The 23,910-nt window shown below is 29.7% G+C and overlaps 1 protein-coding gene across 1 annotated transcript in view; it reads left to right on the top strand.

Annotated features, from left to right (window-relative positions):
* LOC145323037 (uncharacterized) overlaps positions 1–23,910 on the top strand; it is a 69,270-nt gene that overhangs the window by 39,887 nt on the left and 5,473 nt on the right. Inside the window, exons 16-25 of the mRNA XM_080165424.1 lie at positions 121–205; positions 5,102–5,191; positions 5,657–5,710; positions 9,413–9,476; positions 11,311–11,371; positions 13,025–13,132; positions 14,092–14,222; positions 18,690–18,759; positions 20,210–20,282; positions 21,620–21,745. Of these exons, the coding sequence (XP_080021550.1) occupies positions 121–205; positions 5,102–5,191; positions 5,657–5,710; positions 9,413–9,476; positions 11,311–11,371; positions 13,025–13,132; positions 14,092–14,222; positions 18,690–18,759; positions 20,210–20,282; positions 21,620–21,745 (862 nt within the window). The remainder of the gene's footprint in view (positions 1–120; positions 206–5,101; positions 5,192–5,656; positions 5,711–9,412; positions 9,477–11,310; positions 11,372–13,024; positions 13,133–14,091; positions 14,223–18,689; positions 18,760–20,209; positions 20,283–21,619; positions 21,746–23,910) is intronic.

Below are 23,910 nucleotides of genomic sequence, written 5' to 3'. Positions count from 1 at the left end.
TTTTGTCGTATTGACAGAAATTATCATAGAAATGTTGATCTATAAACAGACTGCCAACAATCATTGATGAATTATACAGTGGGTGTGCCGAATTAAAAAAGTAATTTGTTATTTGTTCAGGGATATCTTGGCTGTATTAACAGAATCATCGACAATATCTAGGCGCACTAGTTGTATTCTATCACAGTCAAGTAATATTAAAAAGGTAAGTTATTTTTCCATACTGTAAGGGACAGCGGAAAGTGTCACATGTGACGTCTATTATCCATCTCTTTTAGGGATTTCCTATCCTGTTTCTCCCCTCCTCCTTCCTTTTCAGACATATTTTTATGACGTCACACATGACACTTTCTGCTCTCCCTATTCTCACCGAAAATTTTACATAGTAGTGTCAAATAGGATAAAATTGGAAACTTTTGGAACTTTTGTATAATTGTTTATCTGAGATAAGGAATCACCGAATACCTACAAATGCTGCATTAATACAAATAGCTCGAATTAAAAACACAAAAAGTGATGCACTAGATTGTTTTATCTTTTTTTAAAAACATTTTGGTCGAATTTTAATAGTTTGAATTTTATATTGACTTTGGAAATAACTATAATTAGGAAGTTCTAAACATGAGTAGGTTTTTAGCTTACTGATTTAGATAGTCTTTATTCTGATATTACGATATCTTTACAATGTTACCCTCCCTTTGTAAGGTATATACACAATATCACATATTAATTGCACTCAAAATTAAGTTGAGAAGTCCATTTGTTAGCTTAATAGGTGTTGTAAAACTTTTTAACCCTACACACCTCCCTTGAACGAAAGTCTTTTTTTTAGTTGAAAATACAAAAAAAGAAAATAGATTTGTTATATTGAATAGCAGATTCAAAGAACAAAACGGAGAAAACTTAGAATTGTTTACATATTAGCAGATTTTCAGTGTTCTTAAAAGAGAAAGACAAATATTAGAGCTAGTAGAAAATGATGAAACCTTTTTAAAAAATAATATATCATATCTTTTGTAGACAAAGAGAATGATATACTTGGTTGTTTTTAAGAAAGGATATCTTCACAAAAAATGTCTATCTTAAGTAGCAGCCAAGAAAATCTAAGTCACAGACTGGTGGACAGGCAGACAAAACTAAAATAACTTTTACTTTGTTAAGTCCAGGTGTCTTTTTCCACATACCCTTATAAAGAGTTGGTTATAAATAGTGTGTCTTATAATACTCAGAGATAAAGGGATATATCAATATAGATTATTCTCTTTTAAATACTTTTATAAAGAGTTGGTTATAAATAGTGTGTCTTATAATACTCAGAGATAAAGGGATATATCAATATAGATTATTCTCTTTTAGATACTTTTATAAAGAGTTGGTTATAAATAGTGTGTCTTATAAAACTCAGAGATAAAGGGATATATCAATATAGATTATTCTCTTTTAAATACTTTTATAATGAGTTAATTATAAATAGTGTGTCTTATAATACTCAGAGATAAAGGGATATATCAATATAGATTATTCTCTTTTAAATACTTTTATAAAGAGTTGGTTATAAATAGTGTGTCTTATAATACTCAGAGATAAAGGGATATATCAATATAGATTATTCTCTTTTAGATACTTTTATAAAGAGTTGGTTATAAATAGTGTGTCTTATAAAACTCAGAGATAAAGGGATATATCAATATAGATTATTCTCTTTTAAATACTTTTATAATGAGTTAATTATAAATAGTGTGTCTTATAATACTCAGAGATAAAGGGATATATCAATATAGATTATTCTCTTTTAAATACTTTTATAAAGAGTTGGTTATAAATAGTGTGTCTTATAATACTCAGAGATAAAGGGATATATCAATATAGATTATTCTCTTTTAGATACTTTTATAAAGAGTTGGTTATAAATAGTGTGTCTTATAAAACTCAGAGATAAAGGGATATATCAATATAGATTATTCTCTTTTAAATACTTTTATAATGAGTTAATTATAAATAGTGTGTCTTATAATACTCAGAGATAAAGGGATATATCAATATAGATTATTCTCTTTTAAATACTTTTATAAAGAGTTAATTATAAATAGTGTGTCCTATAATACTCAGAGATACAGGGATATAGCAATATAGATTATTCTCTTTTGAATACTTTTATAATGAGTTGGTTATAAATAGTGTGTCTTATAATACTCAGAGATAAAGGGATATATCAATATAGATTATTCTCTTTTAAATACTTTTATAAAGAGTTGGTTATAAATAGTGTGTCTTATAATTCTCAGAGATACAGGGATATATCAATATAGATTATTCTCTTTTAAATACTTTTATAAAGAGTTGGTTATAAATAGTGTATCTTATAATACTCAGAGATACAGGGATATAGCAAAAGATATTATTCTCTTTTAGATACTTTTATAAAGAGTTGGTTATAAATAGTGTGTCTTATAATACTCAGAGATACAGGGATATATCAATATAGATTATTCTCTTTTAAATACTTTTATAAAGAGTTGGGTATAAATAGTGTATCTTATAATTCTCAGAGATACAGGGATATAGCAATATAGATTATTCTCTTTTAAATACTTTTATAAAGAGTTGGTTATAAATAGTGTATCTTATAATACTCAGAGATACAGGGATATAGCAAAAGATATTATTCTCTTTTAGATACTTTTATAAAGAGTTGGTTATAAATAGTGTGTCTTATAATACTCAGAGATACAGGGATATATCAATATAGATTATTCTCTTTTAGATACTTTTATAAAGAGTTGGTTATAAATAGTATGTCTTATAATACTCAGAGATACAGGGATATATCAATATAGATTATTCTCTTTTAAATACTTTTATAAAGAGTTGGGTATAAATAGTGTATCTTATAATTGTCAGAGATACAGGGATATAGCAATATAGATTATTCTCTTTTAAATACTTTTATAAAGAGTTGGTTATAAATAGTGTGTCTTATAAAACTCAGAAATACAGGGATATAGCAAAAGAATTTATTCTTTTTTCGGCATGACATATATTCGAATGCCATAAATCTTTTTATAAAATTTCTTTTATGTAAGTACGACAGTGTGTTTTTTAATCAAGAAGTAAGAATTTAACGCTATTCCAATAATTGCTTATACATACAATATATGTCTTTTGTTGATATAATAACCGCAATAATATTTCACAGGTTGTAGGTGTATGTACTATGTAATGTTTATGTGTGGGTGTGAGGAGTAATCTTTAGGTTCAGATTTCCCAAGAGTGATATGTTTATATTTTATAAAAAGAATGCAAACTAACAGCTATAGTATTTTAAATATTACATAACCTTTTTCTGTACACTAGCGGCTGCATCCTCCAGCACCTAGGGTATCTTGGATATTAAGATCTTAACAAGAACATTATTGTTTTAACTGGCGCAGCATACCATTATGATAACAAAGGTATGAAAGAAACAATATGACAAAGGATCAAATAAGCTAAACAGCAATCAATAAGCAGCATCTTTGCTGTTGCTTTTGATAATATATTAAAACAGAGAATGGAAATATTATGTTCTCTAATAAAGTGAAACATGCAGTCGGCTAAAATAACGATTCTATCATTTTACCCTCTTCACCCAATCCCCTCCCCTCCCTCTGGATGAATGGACCATGTTAGCAACCTAAATTGACGACAATGTTTCCCTTGTCTTAATATCCACGTATATTCTATAATTATATATATTAAACAGAGGCATGTACAGAAATTTTATCAATAGTATATAACTTATTCATTTTATGATATGATATTTTTATGCAATACATACAATTGAAATATTTTTAAGATTGACGTACGTACCATTGTTATAGTGTAGCTACATACTCAACAATAAATGGCATTGCTAAAACAAATATTTTGTTAAAGTCAAAAAGACAAAAAAATTTATATACCAGAGAGACAGGGTACAATATTACACGTTTTCTTATTCGCTGACTCAACAAATTTGGTGACTATAATAAATTTTGATTGGTTGGTTAATTAAGTTTAGTGTTTAAACGTTCTTACAACTAATTTTAATCTACAGAAGGGGTAATTTTGTGTATCATCATTGGGGATCAATTAATCGGCCATCGTATTATCCCTTCAGATCCCTGGAAATATACCTAATAGTAAAGAAATTTTATCCACTTTGTCGTGCAAGATGTGTGTGAAGGGGGTTCAAACCCAGTGCACGTCACTGTCTATCAAGCTAAATTTATTTTTCATTTTATTTATGTAGCATTTGCTCTGAAATAACACAAACAATTCTGTGAAAATAAAATGTTTATGAAAAAATGTATTTATGTATGAATGTAATATAAAAATATTGAATGAAAGAAATAATTTTGATGTTATTACATGTTCGTGTTTTGGACAGCATAGCGGATATGTAAAGAGAAACTCCTTTATTTGCATATATTTTGTTTATTCGTTATAGACATTAGTAATGGTTAGGGGGTGGAGAACAGTTTACTCAGGACCATATGCCATTTTTATGGAAGTGGGTAGGGTTGGCCTAAATCAGAACCCCTGTCATAATAAAGTGGTTGGTTACACCTCCCTAGTTTTCCACCCCCCTTTGACAAGGGAAGAAACACCTACTAAAAGAGCAATGGGGGTGTTAAATTCAGAAAGAAAGTCACAGTCCCCTTAGATTTAAATGGACGGCGAAAAAATTTGCACGCTTCACGCGTTAATTAATCATTCAAATTAACATTTGTTATTAAAACACGTTAACGTTAACACCTAACCAAAAATAAATATTTGTATTTTAAGTTTCAATTATTATATCTCAAAGCTACAAAGTAGCCTTTTAAGTGAAGGTTTTATTCTTTTTTGCTCATATCATCTGTGGAAAAGATATTTATTTCTACAATTATGGTTTCATATTATTCTTTTATTAAAACAAGGATATCAATATCCATAAAATATGTTTTAGCATGCTTATAATTGGAATGAAAATAAAAACTCTTTTCTTTTTAAACAGATTTAATACTTGAATTTTACCCACGGTTTACAACAATTGTTTTAATCCATTCATTAAATTTTATCTCAAAATATTTTGTTTTAGTTGAGCTGTAGTTCAAGTCAGCTGCCAACGACGCAACAGCCATACCAGCCGTCAGCGGCCAACCCAATACCTGGCCTCACATCTTCAAAGGTTGGATATTACTAAAATAATTTAACCTTCTAATTTCAGATGCACAGCTACTCTATAACTATGATATATCCGTAAATAAATCCTTAAAATGTACCAAAGTCAGGTTCAAGAAAATTTAGGACCATAACAGTAATGTTTTTGTCAATAAAAATTATGACCATTTTCTTATGTTTCTTATGATTATAACTAGAATAGTTATTTATCGTTACTATCGTATAACAGCTTTCTGCGGATAAAAAAAATGTATAATTATACGATTGAAACAAGTTTTTTTTTGTCCCGATATGCATGAGGCACGGGCTTACAAAACCTGTTTTGATATTATAATTGAACATTTTTATATTCGTAGAAAACTGGATATAATACGATGCTACATATAATTTTTCAGTGTGGCTAAGAACCGGTTCTAATTCAGAGAACATTTATCGGTTTTGTAGCCATACTGGAAAGTGTTTATTATTTTAGGTTGACCTTACAGCTTCCAACAGGCAGGCGCTTACACAGGCTTTCATTAACAGGAAATCATACCAATCATAATAAACATTTTTTTATTGCACACGCTAAACTTAGCGCCAATAGATAATATATTTGCAATTGTTTTTAAAAAGTAAGTTCTCATCAGTAGTTATTTATTTTACAAGTTTTTAAAGACATTTATAAATAATAACCTTTTTAAGTTTCTAGAAAAATAAAATAAAATTGCTTTACTTTTAGATAAAAAAATTTTGAGGTTTTTAAATTTTTTATCATTTCATTTTAAGAATACAAATTTTCTTTGCTGTTATTTTCTTTTCTACTTGTTCAAATTGTTATTTTGCATGTTTTAACAGTCGGCAGTCAGCCGCTAAAGTCAGCTAAAAAGCGAAAGTCAAAATTTACCTTTGAAAATAATCTAGATTCTATTGTCCATTTCTATAGATAGCCGCATAACATTGTAAATTGGCGGCTTCCTGGCAACTTTCTGGCGGCTGCGAACTCTGATACTTCTAGACATACAAAGATTACACAAATACCCTGGTATGTAATTTATTCAGTACAAAATGTAAATATAAATATATAACAAGTTTTCAAGCAACGTCTTAAAATTTTAAGTGAAAACCCAAATACCCTTTATTTTTACTTTTATAATGTTTATTTGGCTTTATAGATGAAAAACCTGTTTTGTCTCTAAATTCATCTAAAAAATAATACTTTACAATATTGTAATTTTATTCTTGTCTCGTCAACAAAAATAACAGCATAATATTTTCACAAAAAAATGATAAGAAACATTTCTTTGCATCAACAATTTTTTCAATTATATCTGGTTAGGTAAGGAAAGATTAAATTAAGAAGAGGCCGTGAGCATAGGGTTCTTTGTAAGGTTAAATTTATCATCAGGGGCTAGATTTTTAAAATAAAAATGGGGGACCTTAATGGTGTTCTACTGTCGTAATAAGTGACATGACAATGAAATAAGTGTTGTTACTGTTACACACATAAGGTCTGTGCAAGTTTCAAAATTTTTCCTCTCAGAATTCAACACACTGCACAGTGGGGCGAACACTGAATTTAAAAAAATTTACTCGCTATAACTATTTTATTGTTGGGATACACCCAGACTTGCGAATATGTATGTTGTATATGCCTAATATTAAACAACCCCCTTTACCTCTCACCATATGCCACTGTGTTTTAAATGAAAAAGTGATCTGATTCAAAACTTCCTCATACACCTGAACATTCTTTTATTTTATAAAAAGTAAATTTTACAGTAGCTTTGGGTTTGAAAATCCTGCTTGGTTTATTTAAAAATTCTCTGGTCCCATTGTGCACTGGCTAAAACAGTTTCAGAAATTTGCAAAAGTTTAGTAAAATTTACCGGGTTCTAAACTAATGCAATATAAATTTAGTATTTACAGAGAAATAAATTATACAATAAAGCACATGCAAAATATTTAAGAATAATACTTGTTGCATTGCCTATTGCCTCTAGGGAAGGGCGGGGAAGGTCAGGATAAAAAGCTCCCTCATATATAATTGTAAGTTTATAGATACACCTATTTTTTAAAACATTGCCTAAAAAGTCAAAGGTTAGTATTAGATTATTTGTCCTATGTTTACCAAATCATTTGGGATCCAGGATACCTTTGTTTAATATATTTTGGGTAAAGTAGACAGAGCCACAGTGATCTATTCATGGTTACCCGGGCAGAACTGATTAGGATTTAGGTTGTTTATTGTTATAGTAATTTTTTTGTATTTTATATTTTTTTTTATTTTATGTTTAATTTTTTATGCCCAAATAAATATGTTTATGTATATAATTTTTAATTGTAAAACATATGCAATAGATTGCTAACTGGCTTTAATGTATTTCTTAATTAAGATTTTGCTAGTCAAGGCAACTGAAACAAGGTAGATCTCTTGTGTGCGCTTATTTAAAATTCTGAAAACGTAAAAAGGAATTGGTTTATAAATATTTATTGCATCGTATTATAGACAACTTTCTCCGTAGATAGTGAATCATATCAATTTGACGAAGACCAAACTGCATAACTTTTGCACCACTTTTGACGTCATACTCCTTATCTCTTATTTTAGGGGTTTTCTTTCCCACTTCTCCTCTCATCTTCCTCATTATATGACGTCACAGGAATCAAAAGTGACACTAAAGTTATGCAGTTTGGTCTTCGTCTATCAATTTTCTTAGGCCTAAATTGTCAAAGGCTTGGGCCAAAAAAAGGTATTATTTTTATTGTTTTTATTTCATTAAATGAAAAATTGTATATAAGAAAAAATGAGGTATATAATTTTTCAGTATGGCTAAAAACCAGTTTGAATCCAGCAGATATAAATAAGTTTTGAATCCAACTAGAAATGATATTACTTTATTTGTCAAAAAAATTGACTAAGTGCACCTAAAACTTGAAATTGATGAAAAACTTTTTTTCTGTGTATAAAGCTTGTAGTGCTATTAAATCTAATCCTAAATCTGTGGTTCTGCACCACTAGAGAGACACAGGATTAGAGAAAGTAGGAGAGATAGAGGGAGAAAGAGGGAGATTTTAGCTGAAAACATTATCATCTTGGTGTTGATACATTACTGTTAAAAACAATTATTTTTAAAGTTTTTAACACAATCCCCAAACGTTTGAAGCCAATACACAAATCTTCTTTCATGTCAAAAATAAATTGCCAGCTTGTATTATAGATATACAATTATCTTCCTATAAATCTGTTTTAACAACTTTAATGGAAACACTCTGTGTTGTAATTGTGGCTTTGTCAACATTCTCAAGGGGCTTAGCTTCAAGAGGAACTTTTTTTACATGGCTCTACCACTTCCATAGCAATTTTGCACTAACATGATTTGCCACTTTGATTTGCCTCTAGGGGCTATGCCATAAGAGATATAATTACATCTTTTGTTACCTGGATGCCCCCACTCCTCCACTATTTTAAATAATTTTTAAAAATTGTTGTTTTTTTTTTGTTTTTTGGGGGAAAATAGCCTAAAACCACCACAGGATCAGTAGGTATATTCCCTCAAGAGTAGAATCTGATCAGTTCAGTGGTTACCGAGATTAAAGGGACAGACAGACATACATCATTCTACTTTGTGTTATAGATAACAAAAACTTTACAGTTCAAAATATGATTTTGAGATTTAACAAATAGTTGTTTTAAATCAGATATAGTGGTTTAAATTTAGACTGTTTGAAATACCATATATTTGCAGTAAAGTAGGGGAACCATTTTATCCACATACTCTGCTTCACCATCCTCTTGGGAAACTTAGTTAGCGTTAACTTGCTCAATTTGCATACATTACCAAAATTCTGCCAATTTATTGCTTAAGCTCTGCGTTTTATAGCAACCCATTATTTTCATTTTTCTTGCCAAATAATGCAATTTAAGAGAGATTATCATGATAATGGTCAATAAACTTGAAATTTCAACTTTAAATTTATAAGAATTAATGCAAATTTGAATAACAAAGCAATAGAAAGTTGCATATAGTATCATTAACAAAAGTATATTCAATACATAGTTTTCAAAAAATGGTATATAAAATTATTTAAATATTTATTATTTAAACTGGTAAAAGTCTGTTAATTTTTATCAAAATTTAATAAAAGAAAATGAAAGAATGATATATTTTTCAGTTGTTTGAGCAAAATTATTGATAAAAATTAATAAATCATTTTGCATTTAAAGTTATTGGTATGGCTTTTCAGGGAGGAAGAAATGAGATTACTAAAGTGTCCATCAGCACCCTGCATACCTAGCATCAATATACAAGGAAATAATCAATTATTCATTGACTAGCAGCTTTGCTCCTTTTCTAAAAGTATTTCAATATAATATTATTGTAAGATTTTCAACCACCAGCCATGTAGCTTACTATAATCATTTTATTAAAGTAGGACACCTGCTATGTTATAAGGTTTAAATACCTTACCTTGTGAGGGTGGGATTCTCCTTTGAGTTTTAAGTGATCATCTAGAGAACTAGAGCATCATCCACTTGTAATGGGATGCGATACTCCAAGCATATTAGGCTAAGTAATATCCATCAGAAAACCAACCCTTTGATTGCACGACCTTTGTCTGAGAAGTCCTGACTGTGTATGATAATGAGCTTTGCCTGTTTTTAGGCCAAGGCATTCCTCCTTACTCTAATTATTCATGTGGCCCACCTGACATTGCAGCAGTAGGAACCATTTTTAACTTCTTTAGTAATTATGAAGTGTCAAGCCGAGATTGAAACCTATTACATCCCCAAAAATATGCTACGTGATGGGCCACGGTAGCCTGTCTGGTAGGCAAACATAAGTTCTAAATGCTATTTGGAAATAGATCCCCTGCTAGACAACAGAGTACACTGCTGATGCTAAACATATTTGTGGCATTGTAATACCTGTGCATAAAGAAACTAAAAAAACAAGAAAAGAAAAGCTAAATGTTATTGAGAGACTAATTTGAACATTAAGATAAAATCTTTTGTATTATATGGTATGAGGATAATATATTTATTCTACTCAACAAATATTATTTCTCTCAGTCAATTCTCTTTTTGTTCTTTCTGAACAATTTAACTTTCTCTTTCTATTTTACTTACCCATCTTTTATTTTATTATTTTAGATATTTCAACAATAAAGAGAACCTAGAAATATAAAGGAATATTTTTTGGTATGTTTTATTAAATGAATTGTTCACATTTATTATTTTCAAGATTTTTATCACAGCCATAGAATTAAACCTTTTAAAAATACAGTTAAACAGATTCTTCTATAGCTACAAAAAAAATTTAATGAGAAATACATTGATTTGCATAGGTATTCATTATTTAATCACTAATTAATCCAAAGTTCTTTTTTAGAGATCCAAGTTTTTAGTAGTAATGCTAGAGCAACCATTTCTGGAAATAATTAATGATCCTTTCTCGCCATCAAACATTAAACAATTCTGCCAACTTTGAAAAGATTTTATCTTACACAGATATCTTTATTATTTTAAACATAAAAATTTATAAAAATAGAAAAATCAATTTTGTATTCAAGATCAGATTTAGGCTAAGACCTTCAGATCCTAAAACAATACAAAACCTGTTTAAGATCTAATATGTAAATGGCAAAACTAAGTTAAAACTTTTACCTGCCATCATGTCCTACTATAATCAGTAGGATTGGATATATCATTTTTAACTATATATACTGCAAATAGCTGCATCAATTCTCTTGGAACATTGCCTGAGGGCAGTTTGCACATCAAAATGTTCTGCAGAAGACTATGATTAAACTCTGTAATTCAACATAATCCACCAAAACTGTGAAAATTACATAATTCTTACAATTTTCAATATACAATAATCAGAACATGACCATTTTCCAGGGAGACAAAAAATCATTTTTGTATTGTTTCTGAAGTCAATTTTGAACAAGATATTTTTTAACATTCAGAACTATGAATAAATGCAAATTTTATTTTCCAAATGTTAATTATTATCCTAATCCTTATTGATCATACTGAAATTTTCTCAATCTAATACATGGCTGTTGTAATATACATTTTTTGTCAAAACAAATAAGAAAATGTGATGTATTAATTAAAATTATTGAATATTTGTTGCTTAGATTTCAGATCAGTGGTTGTAGGAAGTATCCAAACAAATAATTCATCCGCCTCTGATCAAAGGTAAGATACGTCAACTTTATTTGTCAACCCTTGTTAATGCACCTTTATAATATCCTTGCTGGGAAATCAATAGAGTGTTTGTTGACATTCAATTCCACTGTTTATGTCGACATAAGAGATTATACAGATTGGATGTTGAAACAATAGTAGAAATAAAGTCTAAATAAATATAGCATAAAAGGTAATATATTTTACATTCCCTCTGTCTATTTAGAGATGACTTCCTGACCGATATTATGTTTGTAATTCCCTATTACACGTTTAATAGAGACTAAACTGGAATTCTATTTTAATGTTTACATCAAATTTTGAATTCAAGTTAATCTCATATATCTACAAAAAAAAGTTTTTTTTTGGTCGTCATTTACTGCAGGCTATCAGCTGCTATCTTGTATCTCCTGCAGCTGAAAATCATATTTGCAATATTACAAAATTTTAAATTTTTATGTAAAAATGAATGGAAGTTATAGGACATTACTTTCTTACCTGATGATGGATTATCGACATTTGACAAATCTATGAAGAAATATTGATTAAAATCTGTACATATATCATGATATTATTGATACTATTGATGAGCAGAAAAATAGAAGGCAAAACATTTTTCCTCTAGATAAAAAATACCCTACTTAATATTTTGCATAGATCTAAAAGTAATTTACTTGTATATAAGAGATTTATGTTTGTATATTTAATATTTATATAATCATAAATTATTCACACCAAACCAAAGTTGGTAACCATTCAATTCCACACATTATAACATAAAATGAGTAGAATCTCGAGAATTATTAAAACAGCAAAATTTAATGCTTCCCTTTGATTAATTATCAGTATTATGCATCCCTTGTAATTTTCTTTTGTGTCTTTTTGCATATGGCTTATGCTACCAACCACCCCTTGAATTTTTCGTCACCCATGACTTATTAAACCCTAAGTTGGGGTTTCTTAGTCAACCTCCATATTAATAGAGATTGGGTTAAAAAATATAAAACCTATAAACTAAATTTTAAAACTTAAAAATGCGATTTGAAAACCCAAGTTTTTCTGTATTAAATTCAAAATATTTATATCATATTTATAATATAGAATATTTTGTATGTTTATCTATGAAAAAACTTCTAAAACTTTTATATTAACAAGAAACTTATTACATACAACGAAAAAATCGTCTTAAAAGTTTTCCAAATATTTATATAAGCTAAACATGTCAAATAAGATCATCTTCATATTAATATTATATTCTATCAATGATTATTTTGTCTGATATGTGTGTATGTAGCGCAGCTATTCTAAAACTAACTGTGTCTGTATGTCCATATGTAACTCAAAACTATCTTTCTTTTTCTCTTTCCTTATATCCCTCCCTACATTAATTCCTATAAATACCGCAAAATATGTATAACTTTTTTATTTAAAAACTGCGCTACTATTAGATCAAAACTTTCTGTTCCCGCAATTTTTTAGGTTTATAGGCCCCTGTAAATTAACCTTTAGAATCATTGGCATGCACTATAATTTACCAGGGGCGTGTGGATCCATTAGGGGGGGGGGGGGAGTAGAGGCAGGACATGCAAATTTGATTTTTATTGGGCTGTTACACCCCTCTAACGTCAATGTTTCTAATATTAATTTACTTATTATTTGATTAAGGGGTGGTGCGAGCAAATTTCGTTTGCTAACTCCGACCCTGTATCGCTCCCAGATGGCCAAGGCACGACAGACTGTCAGCATGGATTGTGGAGAGGAGAATCAAACCAGGTACATATATTTTTAACTACGGCTGTGCCATTATTCTATGGAAGATTTGCTTCAACTTTTTCTTGCTTTTTTTACAACAAAATAGCTTAAATCACATTAAGTTTTGAAAATCTTTAAGAGTCCAAAGTAACACACTGACTTAAAAGCTTTTAACTTCCTATTATAAACATTACAAAGGTTTTTTAGTTTGTCATTTAAAATCTCTCTAGCCACTGAACCGATTAAGTTCTCTACTTAAGGGATGTTCCACATAAGTGCTATAAGCAAGGGGTTCAGCCGCTAGTATAAAGATAAATCTACATTATTATTTTTACATTTCTATGTTTTATTATACACTTATTTATATAGTTTTTACTAGGTGGTAATTTGTTTATTTCTCTCTGGCAATTAATTATAATTATGGATACTTTATGTTTATTATTTACAATAAAAAGTATAAAAGTTTTTTCCTCTCTTAAAAATAAAAAAGAATGAAAAGTTGACATTACATGAATTAAGTTACAGTCAGTCGCACGGGAGGAAATTTTTATAAATCAAAATTCTAACATGAATAGTAATACATCCATTAATCCATTATATTTTATTGTAAAAAAGACTTTTACAGCGTTATGATTAAAACTTTTTATTTAAAATTGTTCATTTCAAATCAAAAGTAATATAAAATATTATTTCTAAATTTTTTGCTTAAGTGAAAAACATATTATGAACTTCCCTACTGGCACAGGAATGTAGATTGTTTGTTTATTTTATATTGCTCAAACCATAATTATTTTTCTATTTATAGTATGTGCATTACTTCTTATGTCACGCACCAGGCATAGTAGTAGTATATACATTAAGTAATTTTAATGATAACATTATTATAAGTACCAAAAGTTTATTATTCTCACGATCCTGACTTAATAGCAGTGATTGGCCCTTTTAACGTCTCTAATATGACAAACAAATATTTTTTCCAGGAAAGGGTATCTGCTCCCGGACAAGCAGGATGATTCATTTGACCTGGAGCTTGGCGCATCCGCGTCTGGTGTCACAGGCAGGAAATCATCCAGAAATTCGTCCAGGCAAAACTCTAGCAGAAGATATTCAGGTAAAAAACAGAAAAGCGCAGCTATTACATATTACCTTATTTGGGTGGGATTCTCCTTCGATTTCAAGTGATCATCTAGAAAATCTAAGGACATCATCCGCTTGTATTGAGATGTCATACATGAACAACAACAAACAAACAACAGACAAATAACCCTTTAATTGCACGACCTTTGTCTGAGAAGGTCTAACTGCGGATGGTAATGAGGCATTCTCACAAACTCTATTTACTAAAAAGAATCGCAGTTTGTGGCTCCTAGCCTCTAATGGATTCAGCCCATTGGGGCGTGGGGAAAATCAACACAGTATTCTATTATTCCAAGAAATTTGGGCAGCAAATAACGCACAGACCACTAGATTAGAAAATTATCAAGATATTATCTTACAAACAAGGGAAGGAAAAAGGGGTGGGGGTTTAGGAATATATCTTAAGCAAAACTTAAGTTATGAAATTATTGATGAATTATCATATATTTTAGAGGGCGAATTTGAGACTCAATTCATAAAAGTATTTTTTGGTAAGAACAAATTTAAGATTATAGGCAACATTTACAGAATTCCTGGTGGTAACTTAAATAACTTTATAGAATGGTTTGGAGAAAAATTAACATTTCTTAAAACTGACCCAGTTTTTAAAAAATCTGATGAAATTATATTTGGGGGTGATTTCAATGCGAATTTTCTAAACTTTGATTCCCACAACCAAACAAATGATCTTTTGAACCTATTAATATCCTCTTCTTTTCTACCAATGATTACTCTACCTACTAGAATTTGTCAAAATTCAGCAACTCTCATTGATAACATTTTTAGCAATAAAAAGCAAGAATTTTATGAAAGCGGCCTAATTATATCTTCTATTTCTGATCATCTCCCAATTTTTTACTTAAATGTAACTTGTGAAAAAAATACTTCAAACCAAAAACAATATTATTATGATATGAGTCCAAATAACGTAGAAAACTTTAAAGAGAAACTCTCTTCACAAAATTGGGAAGGTGTTAATAATGATAATATTCCGAAAACTGCCTTTGAAAGTTTTGGTAACATATTAGAAAAGTATTTTAAAGAGAGTTTCCCTTTAAAAGAAAAATGTGTAAACAAAGGAAAAGTTCCTATTAACCCATGGATGTCACAGGAGTTATTAAAAATCAGAAAAGCCAAAAATAGGGCCTTTAAAAACAAACTTAAACATAGGACTGAATCTGCTGAAAATAAATTTAAATGCCTAAATAATAAATTCAAAAAACTTGCTAGAAAAGAGAAGAAAAAATATTACCATGAAAGATTTGAAGATTGTGTTACTGATATCAGAAAGACTTGGTCGCTAATTAACTTAATAGTCAAGAAAAAAAAGTGTAAAAATGACGTGCCTTGTGTTTTTACAGATGCACAAAAATCCTATAATACTTTCTCTGAGATAGCCAATGGTTTTAATGACTTTTTTGTTGATGTTGGGCCAAGACTTTCTGAATCAATACCTCAATCTTCTAAATCTTTCAGGGATTTCTTGGGGGATCAATATGATGAAGAATTTAACTTTCAGGAAGTAAACTCTTTTATTATCAATATAACTTTGTCCAAATTAAAATCAAAATCAAGTGTAGGTAATGATAATATCTCTATGAAACTATTAAAAGAAATAATGCCAATAATTATAACGCCTATCATTCACCTGTTTAACCTCTCTTTAAACACTGGCTACATTCCTGATAACTATAAATGTGCAAAAATTATACCTATTTACAAAGCTGGTGAAAGAGATAGATTTGACAATTATCGTCCTATTTCCATACTTCCAGCCCTCTCTAAATTACTTGAGAAAATTGTTGCTTTTCAAATGATTAGATATCTTGAGGGAAACAAAATGTTATATCAACATCAATATGGCTTCAGAAGGTCAAGAGATACACAACAACCACTGATACATTTAATCAACAAAGTTTATGACGGACTGAATAAGCCCCAATCAGAATACAGTGCCTGTGTGTTTCTTGACCTTAAGAAGGCATTTGACATGTGTGATATACCAATCTTACTATCCAAACTAAAACACTATGGTTTTAAAGGTGTATCTGCAAAATGGTTTGAAAATTATCTAACTAATAGAAAACAGTATGTTGAAATAAATGGTGTAAAGTCCGAAGAAAAAGTATTAACTCATGGAGTACCACAGGGCTCTGTCATTGGACCAATTTTGTTCTTGTTGTATATAAACGACCTTCCAAATTCAACAACCTTATTTTGTAGCCTTTTTGCAGATGACACAATCTTTTGTAAAACCTCAAGTAATTTAGAAACCATAAAAACATCATTAAATGAAGAATTAGATAAGGCATCAGTATGGTTTAGGGCAAATAAACTTTCTTTAAATGTATCTAAAACAAAATACATGGTCTTCAGACTTAGCAGTATGCAACCTGTCAATAATAACTTTAGAATCTTCATTAATGGGGAGGAAGTTGAGAGAATCAGCAATGAAAATGAAACAAAGTCTTTTAAATTTGTTGGGGTACATCTTGATGAATTTCTCAATTGGAATGAGCATACAAAAATGGTAAAAAACAAAGTTTCTAGTTCTCTATATGCATTAAATCAAATAAAAAATGTTCTCCCATCAAAAACTTTGAAAACGATTTATTCCTCAATGATTTTGCCTCACTTAAATTATTCTAATATCACATGGGGTCTCTCTAAAAGTAAAGACATTGACCAAATAAGAAAACAACAAAAAAGGGCAATAAGGATTATTGTAGGTGCTAATTATAATGCACACACTGAAATTTTGTTTGGACAATCTAAAATCTTAAAATTTGATGATTTGGTAAATTTAAACATTTTAAATTTTATAAGTAAATTTTTTCATAAGAAACTCCCAGAAAGCTTTGATAACATGTTTAAAGTTCTTTCTTCTCAGAGATCAAAAAAGTTACTGATAAGTATACCTAAAACAAAACATCTTGAATATTTTCCAGCAGTGTCATTTCCAAAACTTTGGAATAACTTGAGAAATGAAATAAGGCTTTCAGACTCTGTAAAGAAATCATTGTCCATGATTAAAAAAGATTATCTTTTAAATTATAAATCATTTCATTGCAACAAAAGAAAATGCTTTTCCTGTAAGAAATAAAATCTGTACCAACTTCTGTAACTGTAAATAGTTATTTAGTCAACCCACTTAATTATTGATCTATTAAATTTGTGTAAATATCTTATATAATAAATATTTTTTGTAATTCTCACTATAAATAAAATAATAAATGAAATCAATTAAAGGGGTAAATTTACGGCCTACTCCAAGGCTTAATTACTCCTTGCTATGCAATTTTTAAAATATGATTTTATATGTATATTTAATAATCTAAATGTATTGCATTAGTTAATAAATTCTATTCTATTCTATTCTATATAATAGGGGTTGATTCCATCCCATCCCATAAAATAGATTAAATCCGGCCATGTTATGACCAATACTGATATTCCCTGAAAAAAAGAGAGCCCAATTAGTACTGCAGTATAGCGAAATCTTAATCTTTGTCAGGACAGACAGACATTCTTCTACATAATGTATTACAGATAAATGTATTGTAGTTTATTGTTATCTTTTTTAAAATTAGTCAGTTATGTATATTTTACAGTTTTTGAATCTTATTATAATAAGAGTGTCATGTCGGAGTGGTGTCCCATCATTTCTTAATAAATGTAAAAAGCGCAAAATAATATCAACTCCATAATCTATTCGCATTTTTAAAATGCTAATTGACTTGATATTAAAACATTCTAGATGCTAAAACATAAAAAAGGATTTATTTGAATATATTTAGCTAAATATCAACCTAATATTTGGCATGAAAACATTGTTTCTTGGTGATCTTTTAATTTTCAATTATTCTAAACCTGTTTTTTTGTGTTGAAATGATGGAACACTGTCTAGAGTGTTTAGCCAGAAAATTTAAATTTGAAAAGAATAAATAGGAACAGAACAGCTTAGTGAGAGCTTCACATTATCATTCTATGCAAATTTGTTTCACACCAGGGAGATATTTTATTTCAAGAAAACGAAACAAATTCGCCTTCATTTTTTTCTCAAGTTGAAAATAATCAATTCAAAGACAAAATTTTATGGAATGATTAACAGTTGTATGTTGTTTAACTCTTATTGGCAGATAATTTGAGGGTAGAATAGTTTTTAATGGGTGAAGTAATCTTTCCTCATCATCTTTTTCTTCTAAAATTTTTTATTTTTTTATTTTTTACAAATCAAATGTGTTCTATAAAGCTTCTGCCTCTCTAGCTTTAAATAGATTTCTGTGTTGTGTTTAACAGCTACAAGATTAAGATTGTATCTGGAAGATGAATGCTCAAAACGTACCCAATGTTAATATCTTTCCATTTCTTGCAATCTTAATACTTATTTACATTGTTGTTCTTGTTTATTTTTCTGAATAACTTCATGTTTTGTTTTTAGAATCAAGTGAAAGTTCATTGAGATTAGACCTTCATGTTGAAGGGAATGCACCTGTTACTTTGTTAGTCAGGTAAAATCTTATGCTTCTCCAACTGTTACTTTTTTAGTTACTATAGGTTGCGCCCCTAGAGGCAGCTAAGGGGACCTTGGAAGGGGGAGGGAAAGAAAGTCAACACTCCACTTTGAATAGTAGGGTTTAAAGAAAAAGGACAACAAACCAAAAAGGTATTTTTATCTTAATTGTTCCTTAAATGGTGGAGGTACCCTCCCCCAACAAAAAAAACTTTCCTAGATTTACTGTAAAGAATAACCATATCAGTTGAGCATGATTATTTTTATATAATGAACTAGAAGATTTAGAGACTGTATCTGTCATTTTATTTATTTGGTATATACTATATTTTTAGATATAAATCTACCACGTAAGAACATTCTAATAATTCCAGCATAGTTTTTTAATGATGAATAAAATATCAATCAGTTAAATTTACCGGGGATAAAATAAATTTCTTGAACCTGTTACCTAAACCTTTACTCCCCTAACACAGAGCAGACCAATGAATATGTAAATTTTATCCATTTTTCTCCATTTTTATACAGAAAACATCCACTTTTATTCCGGCCTGTTAAAGGATAATTTCCTAGACATTTATTTGACAAATTCTTATTTTTTGTAACCAGTGGACCATCTTAACCCAACCCTCCAAGATTCATTCGCCATCAAGTAGTGCAGATACTCTTTATCTAGGGTATGCCTGTCCGTCCGTTACTTTAAGTAATGTCAAAATATTATTAGAACCTGTCTAAAGTTAAATAAGCTCATTTAGTTACGTTCCGACTAATCCTACAAAAATAAAAAATAATTTTTCATTAATTACATTTTCTTGTTTACCTTTGCTAGGCCTATTATGATAATAATTTTCTTTTGTGATTGGTTCTTAATTTTTATTTCATTTAGAAGGGGATGGGATTATTTGGGGTATATATTCTAAATAAGTGATTTTACCATTTATTTTCTGCAAATTTATTTCATATTTCCATTTTTTCTAGTTTTATAAATTCATGTTTTTTTCTCTCAAGTTTTTGTAAAACTGTAGATCTGTTTGTATAAAAGGACACGTAGGATTTAGTTAATACTTATTATAGCGAAGCTACTCTATAATTCTAAATGTCTGTTCGTCTGTCCGTAATAGACGAAGTAAGAAAAACATGATTCTCTCAGCTTCTTTTTAAGATAAACAGCTGAAATTTTTTTTGAACAGTCCCATCATTATCGAGCGTAATTAGCTACAAGTTTCCCGTTGTGCCCAGTATGTAATTTACTTTTACCCTCGGTCTGTTAGTCATCATAAAACATAAAATAAAATTGAAAAGATTAAAATATGATAAAAATAATAATAATTTTCTAATAACCCATTCTTGATTTTAACAAATGCTCTTTAAATTTCCTTGTCCGTATTCCCATCCATGATTTATATGCATTGCTACTTATGGAAGTTTTCATCCTTGTTTGTATTTAGAGATGAATCAAGATCAGCCAAGTCATACGAGCCCGCCCCTCTCTCTCCTCTCTCCCCCTTCCTTACAAGAAAGGTAATAAAGGTAAATTAAAGCTTAGAGATAAAGCTTTTGTAACACAATAATTTACTTATGAGGGTAAGTTTGGTATAGATAGGCCTTTGAAACTTTTTTTACACAGTTCTAGTGTGTGATGTTACATCTTACTATTATAATGATAGTATAAAATTGCCATAACATTCTTTTAAATTTAATCAATTTCTATTTGTATATCTAAGGGAAACTAACACTGCAAAACTAAGACAGCCAGACTTACCAATTCTGGGATTTTAGAGTAACTTTGTAACCAAAATTTATATATATTAAAATATACAAATTACGTGTCAGCACAAAATTGTAAGAAATGATATTTTCCCAAGAAATTTGGAATTAAATTACTTCGACATATCCTGGTAAAAGTTTCTTCTCATGGCTCGGCAGCTGCGGGCATGATCAGATGCCTTATTTTAAGCGTTTTAGCATATGCCCTCTTAATTCTAGAAACTTGCAAACGACCGCATTAGCAGGATAATCTGTAACAAAAACCCGCGACCGTGGGTCAACATGTAGAGAGCATACATTCGGCATCGGTTAGAGGATAGGTTCAGATATGGGCCCGACAATGCGTAATAACTAAAGACGTAAAAATGGTTCCTACTACTGCTATGTCAGGTGGGCGACATAAATAGTTAGAGTAGGGGGAAATCCCGTGGCCCTTAAACAGGCGCAACTCATTACCGTGCACAGTATCGCATCCCATTACAAGTGAATGGTGCTCTGGATTCTCTATATGATGATGAGACTTTATATGATTAAGAAGCTGTTGGTTTAAATGACATAACGCCGCTACAAATCTACCAGCCGGCCGTCAATAAATGGCGGTTTCCGAGTCCTGGAATGTTCTGAGAAGATATTGATTGTTAGAAATGAAAATGTCAAATTGTCAGTCTATCTATTCTATACATGTCCATGAGAAACTTGTCTTTCAATATGATCATTTCATTTATTATTATTATCTTTATATTTCTATCTATCTATCTAACTTATTTTACGTAGGGAGGTAGTGGACATTTGGCTGTGCCATACATTAGTACCCAAAGTCTTGAAATAACATTTTCTCTAATTCGTGGGCTTAACAACCTTGGGGGCTTTTATTGAATTTTGTTTTGTTGGTTCATTTAGTTCTGTGTCCAAACGTTAAAACCACTAATTGTAATCCACATGGGTAACTTGTGTATCATTATTGAGGGTGTACAATAATTTATCGGCCAATGCCTTATCTCTTTAGATCCCTGCATTTTATGTCTATATATCTTTTTATTTACATACCCATCTAATCATTCGTCCATCTTCCTATCTATCTATCTATGCAGGTAAGATCCGCCTCTCCATGTGGTGGCTACTGTTGTCCCAAAGGAGCCACAGCAAATTCAACGTCAGCTAAACAAGTCAGCTTTGGTTCAACATCTTCATTAAATCCTTCTCCTACTCATAATAATGTAAGTACTTCACTTTCTTGAATTTTCATTTTTTTGGAATAAAAAAATGGGGTACTAAAGCATGGACATTCTGGTGGGGAGTGTGCCACTAAGCTGTTCACGCTACTGCTTTGTAACATAATTGAGTGATGTAAATCAACTTACTGGCTTTACTAATGTGTGTAAACTGGATATTTCTTTGACATACATATATGTCTCTAATATTTCGTTCTCTTATAATATTATAATTGTATTTAGTAAAAGCTTGCAGGTTTTGAAATCGTAAGGATAACTAGAATAGTTATTTATCGGGCTAACAAAACTGGTTTTAATATTATAATTGAAGAAAACTGAGTATAATACGATACAATATATGATTTTTTAGCATGGCTTAGAACCGATTCTGATCCAGCTGATGATATTAATCGGTTTCGAAGCCATACTGGAAAATAATATCCAAAAGACTTAAAAGCAAACTGTATAAAATTAATTAATTTCCAAACTATCATAAAGCTTTAAGATTTGAAGCCACTGCTAAAAGTTTTATCGAAGAAAAAAGATTATCTAAACCACTTTGTGCTCCTTCTCAAAGAAAGTTGAAGATTGTTGCTAAACAAAAGAGAAAACTAGTACTTTTAGCTTTCGGATTCAGAATCTGAATAAACAAATTAAAACATATACTTTTTTTTCTAGAATTTGATATTTATTTTAGAAAGCAATCATGAAATGACCCTAAAAATCAACTAAATAAAAGTGTGATATGATATCAAAATAATTATTCTAGTGGAAGAAAAAAATTTTGGTTATGAAATTCAAATATCTTGTATAAATCTTGATTTTACATATAAACCCAAACTGCATTAGTGGTTTATTTCTATGTGTCAATTTCTTTTAACTTTCTTAGTCCATTGGCATAACGTGCAGAAACGTAAAACTTTTGCTGAAAATATCTATTCACTTTTTACACAAAGTTTCACAAATTTAAACTGAAAAGTTTGGTGCTGTGTTTAAAATTTGAGTTTTCATGTGAGCCAATTAGATTTAGAAATTATTGCCAGACCACCACTGTAGGACTTGGATGCTTTTATTTTATCAACTTGTTACAATAGAAATAATAAAATAGCTTCACCTGGTAGATACAAAGAGGGTCATTTTTTCCGCATAAATAAGTTAAAGTTGGGTGTTGGGTCATAGTCAAATGCTCTTATTAAGTCAACGTGTTCTTAATTATACCCAAATGTATATGTATGAAATGGTCCATAATTAAGAATAGCTTGACTTAGTTATTTTAAATATATGACGAATTATCTAGGAATATAAAAGGGATTGTATGTTATTAGTGACCATTAGCCATGTAGTCTAAAAAATCATAAAATATTATGTCAATAAAATACTTTAAAGTTCAACATGGAACTGTTCAATCCAATTATACAACTTTTCAATTATATGAGTTTTAATCATTTTCAATTTTAAATAACTAAAGCCTGTTTTTATCCAATTCTAACCTATACAATACACACACACACACACATAAAATGACACATACACACACACACTAAATATCTGATATCTGCTTTTATAAGAGTGGTGTTTTTGTCTTACTTTCTAATGGACGTAATTGACCTTGTAATTTATTGTCATATATTTTCAAGAAGTCTCATTTGGATTTTTGAATTTTTACAAATGACTGAAACAAAGCTTTAAAAACTTAATTTAATACCAAGATAATTTAATAATAGTGTTATGTGAAATTTTTTCTGACATAATTGATAAATATCTATAAAGCATTAATCTAAATACACTATGACTTATGTATTGATGTTGGTATAATTATAACTCTAAAGTTTAACTGGGTTAATTAAATACTACATTGAATAGGTTGTGTGTATATATGTACTTGCAAATAGTTAAACAGTTTCAGAGATCACAGTTAGGTAAATGAATGCAAAATCTATGGGGGTGGGTATACTCATTTGGGTGTAACACCCTCCAACCCTCTCCAACCCCTTTACTCCACAAATAGCTAGAGGGGTTAAGTTAAAAAGTCACACCCCATTAAATTTAGGAGGGGAGTGAAATAAAAAAAGGGCGATTCGCACGTTAATTTAACCAATAAAAGATGTTTGTTTGACTTCTTACTATGTATTTTCTCCAGCCCCCCTTTTATTTTGTATATTTCACCCTCA

Source organism: Acartia tonsa, chromosome 6 (assembly GCF_053477335.1).
Source record: "Acartia tonsa isolate MP-2025a chromosome 6, ASM5347733v1, whole genome shotgun sequence".
Classification (NCBI taxonomy): Eukaryota; Metazoa; Arthropoda; class Copepoda; order Calanoida; family Acartiidae; genus Acartia; species Acartia tonsa.
The sequence above is the reverse complement of the archived record's forward strand: the minus strand, read 5'-3'. Positions and strand labels throughout refer to the sequence as shown.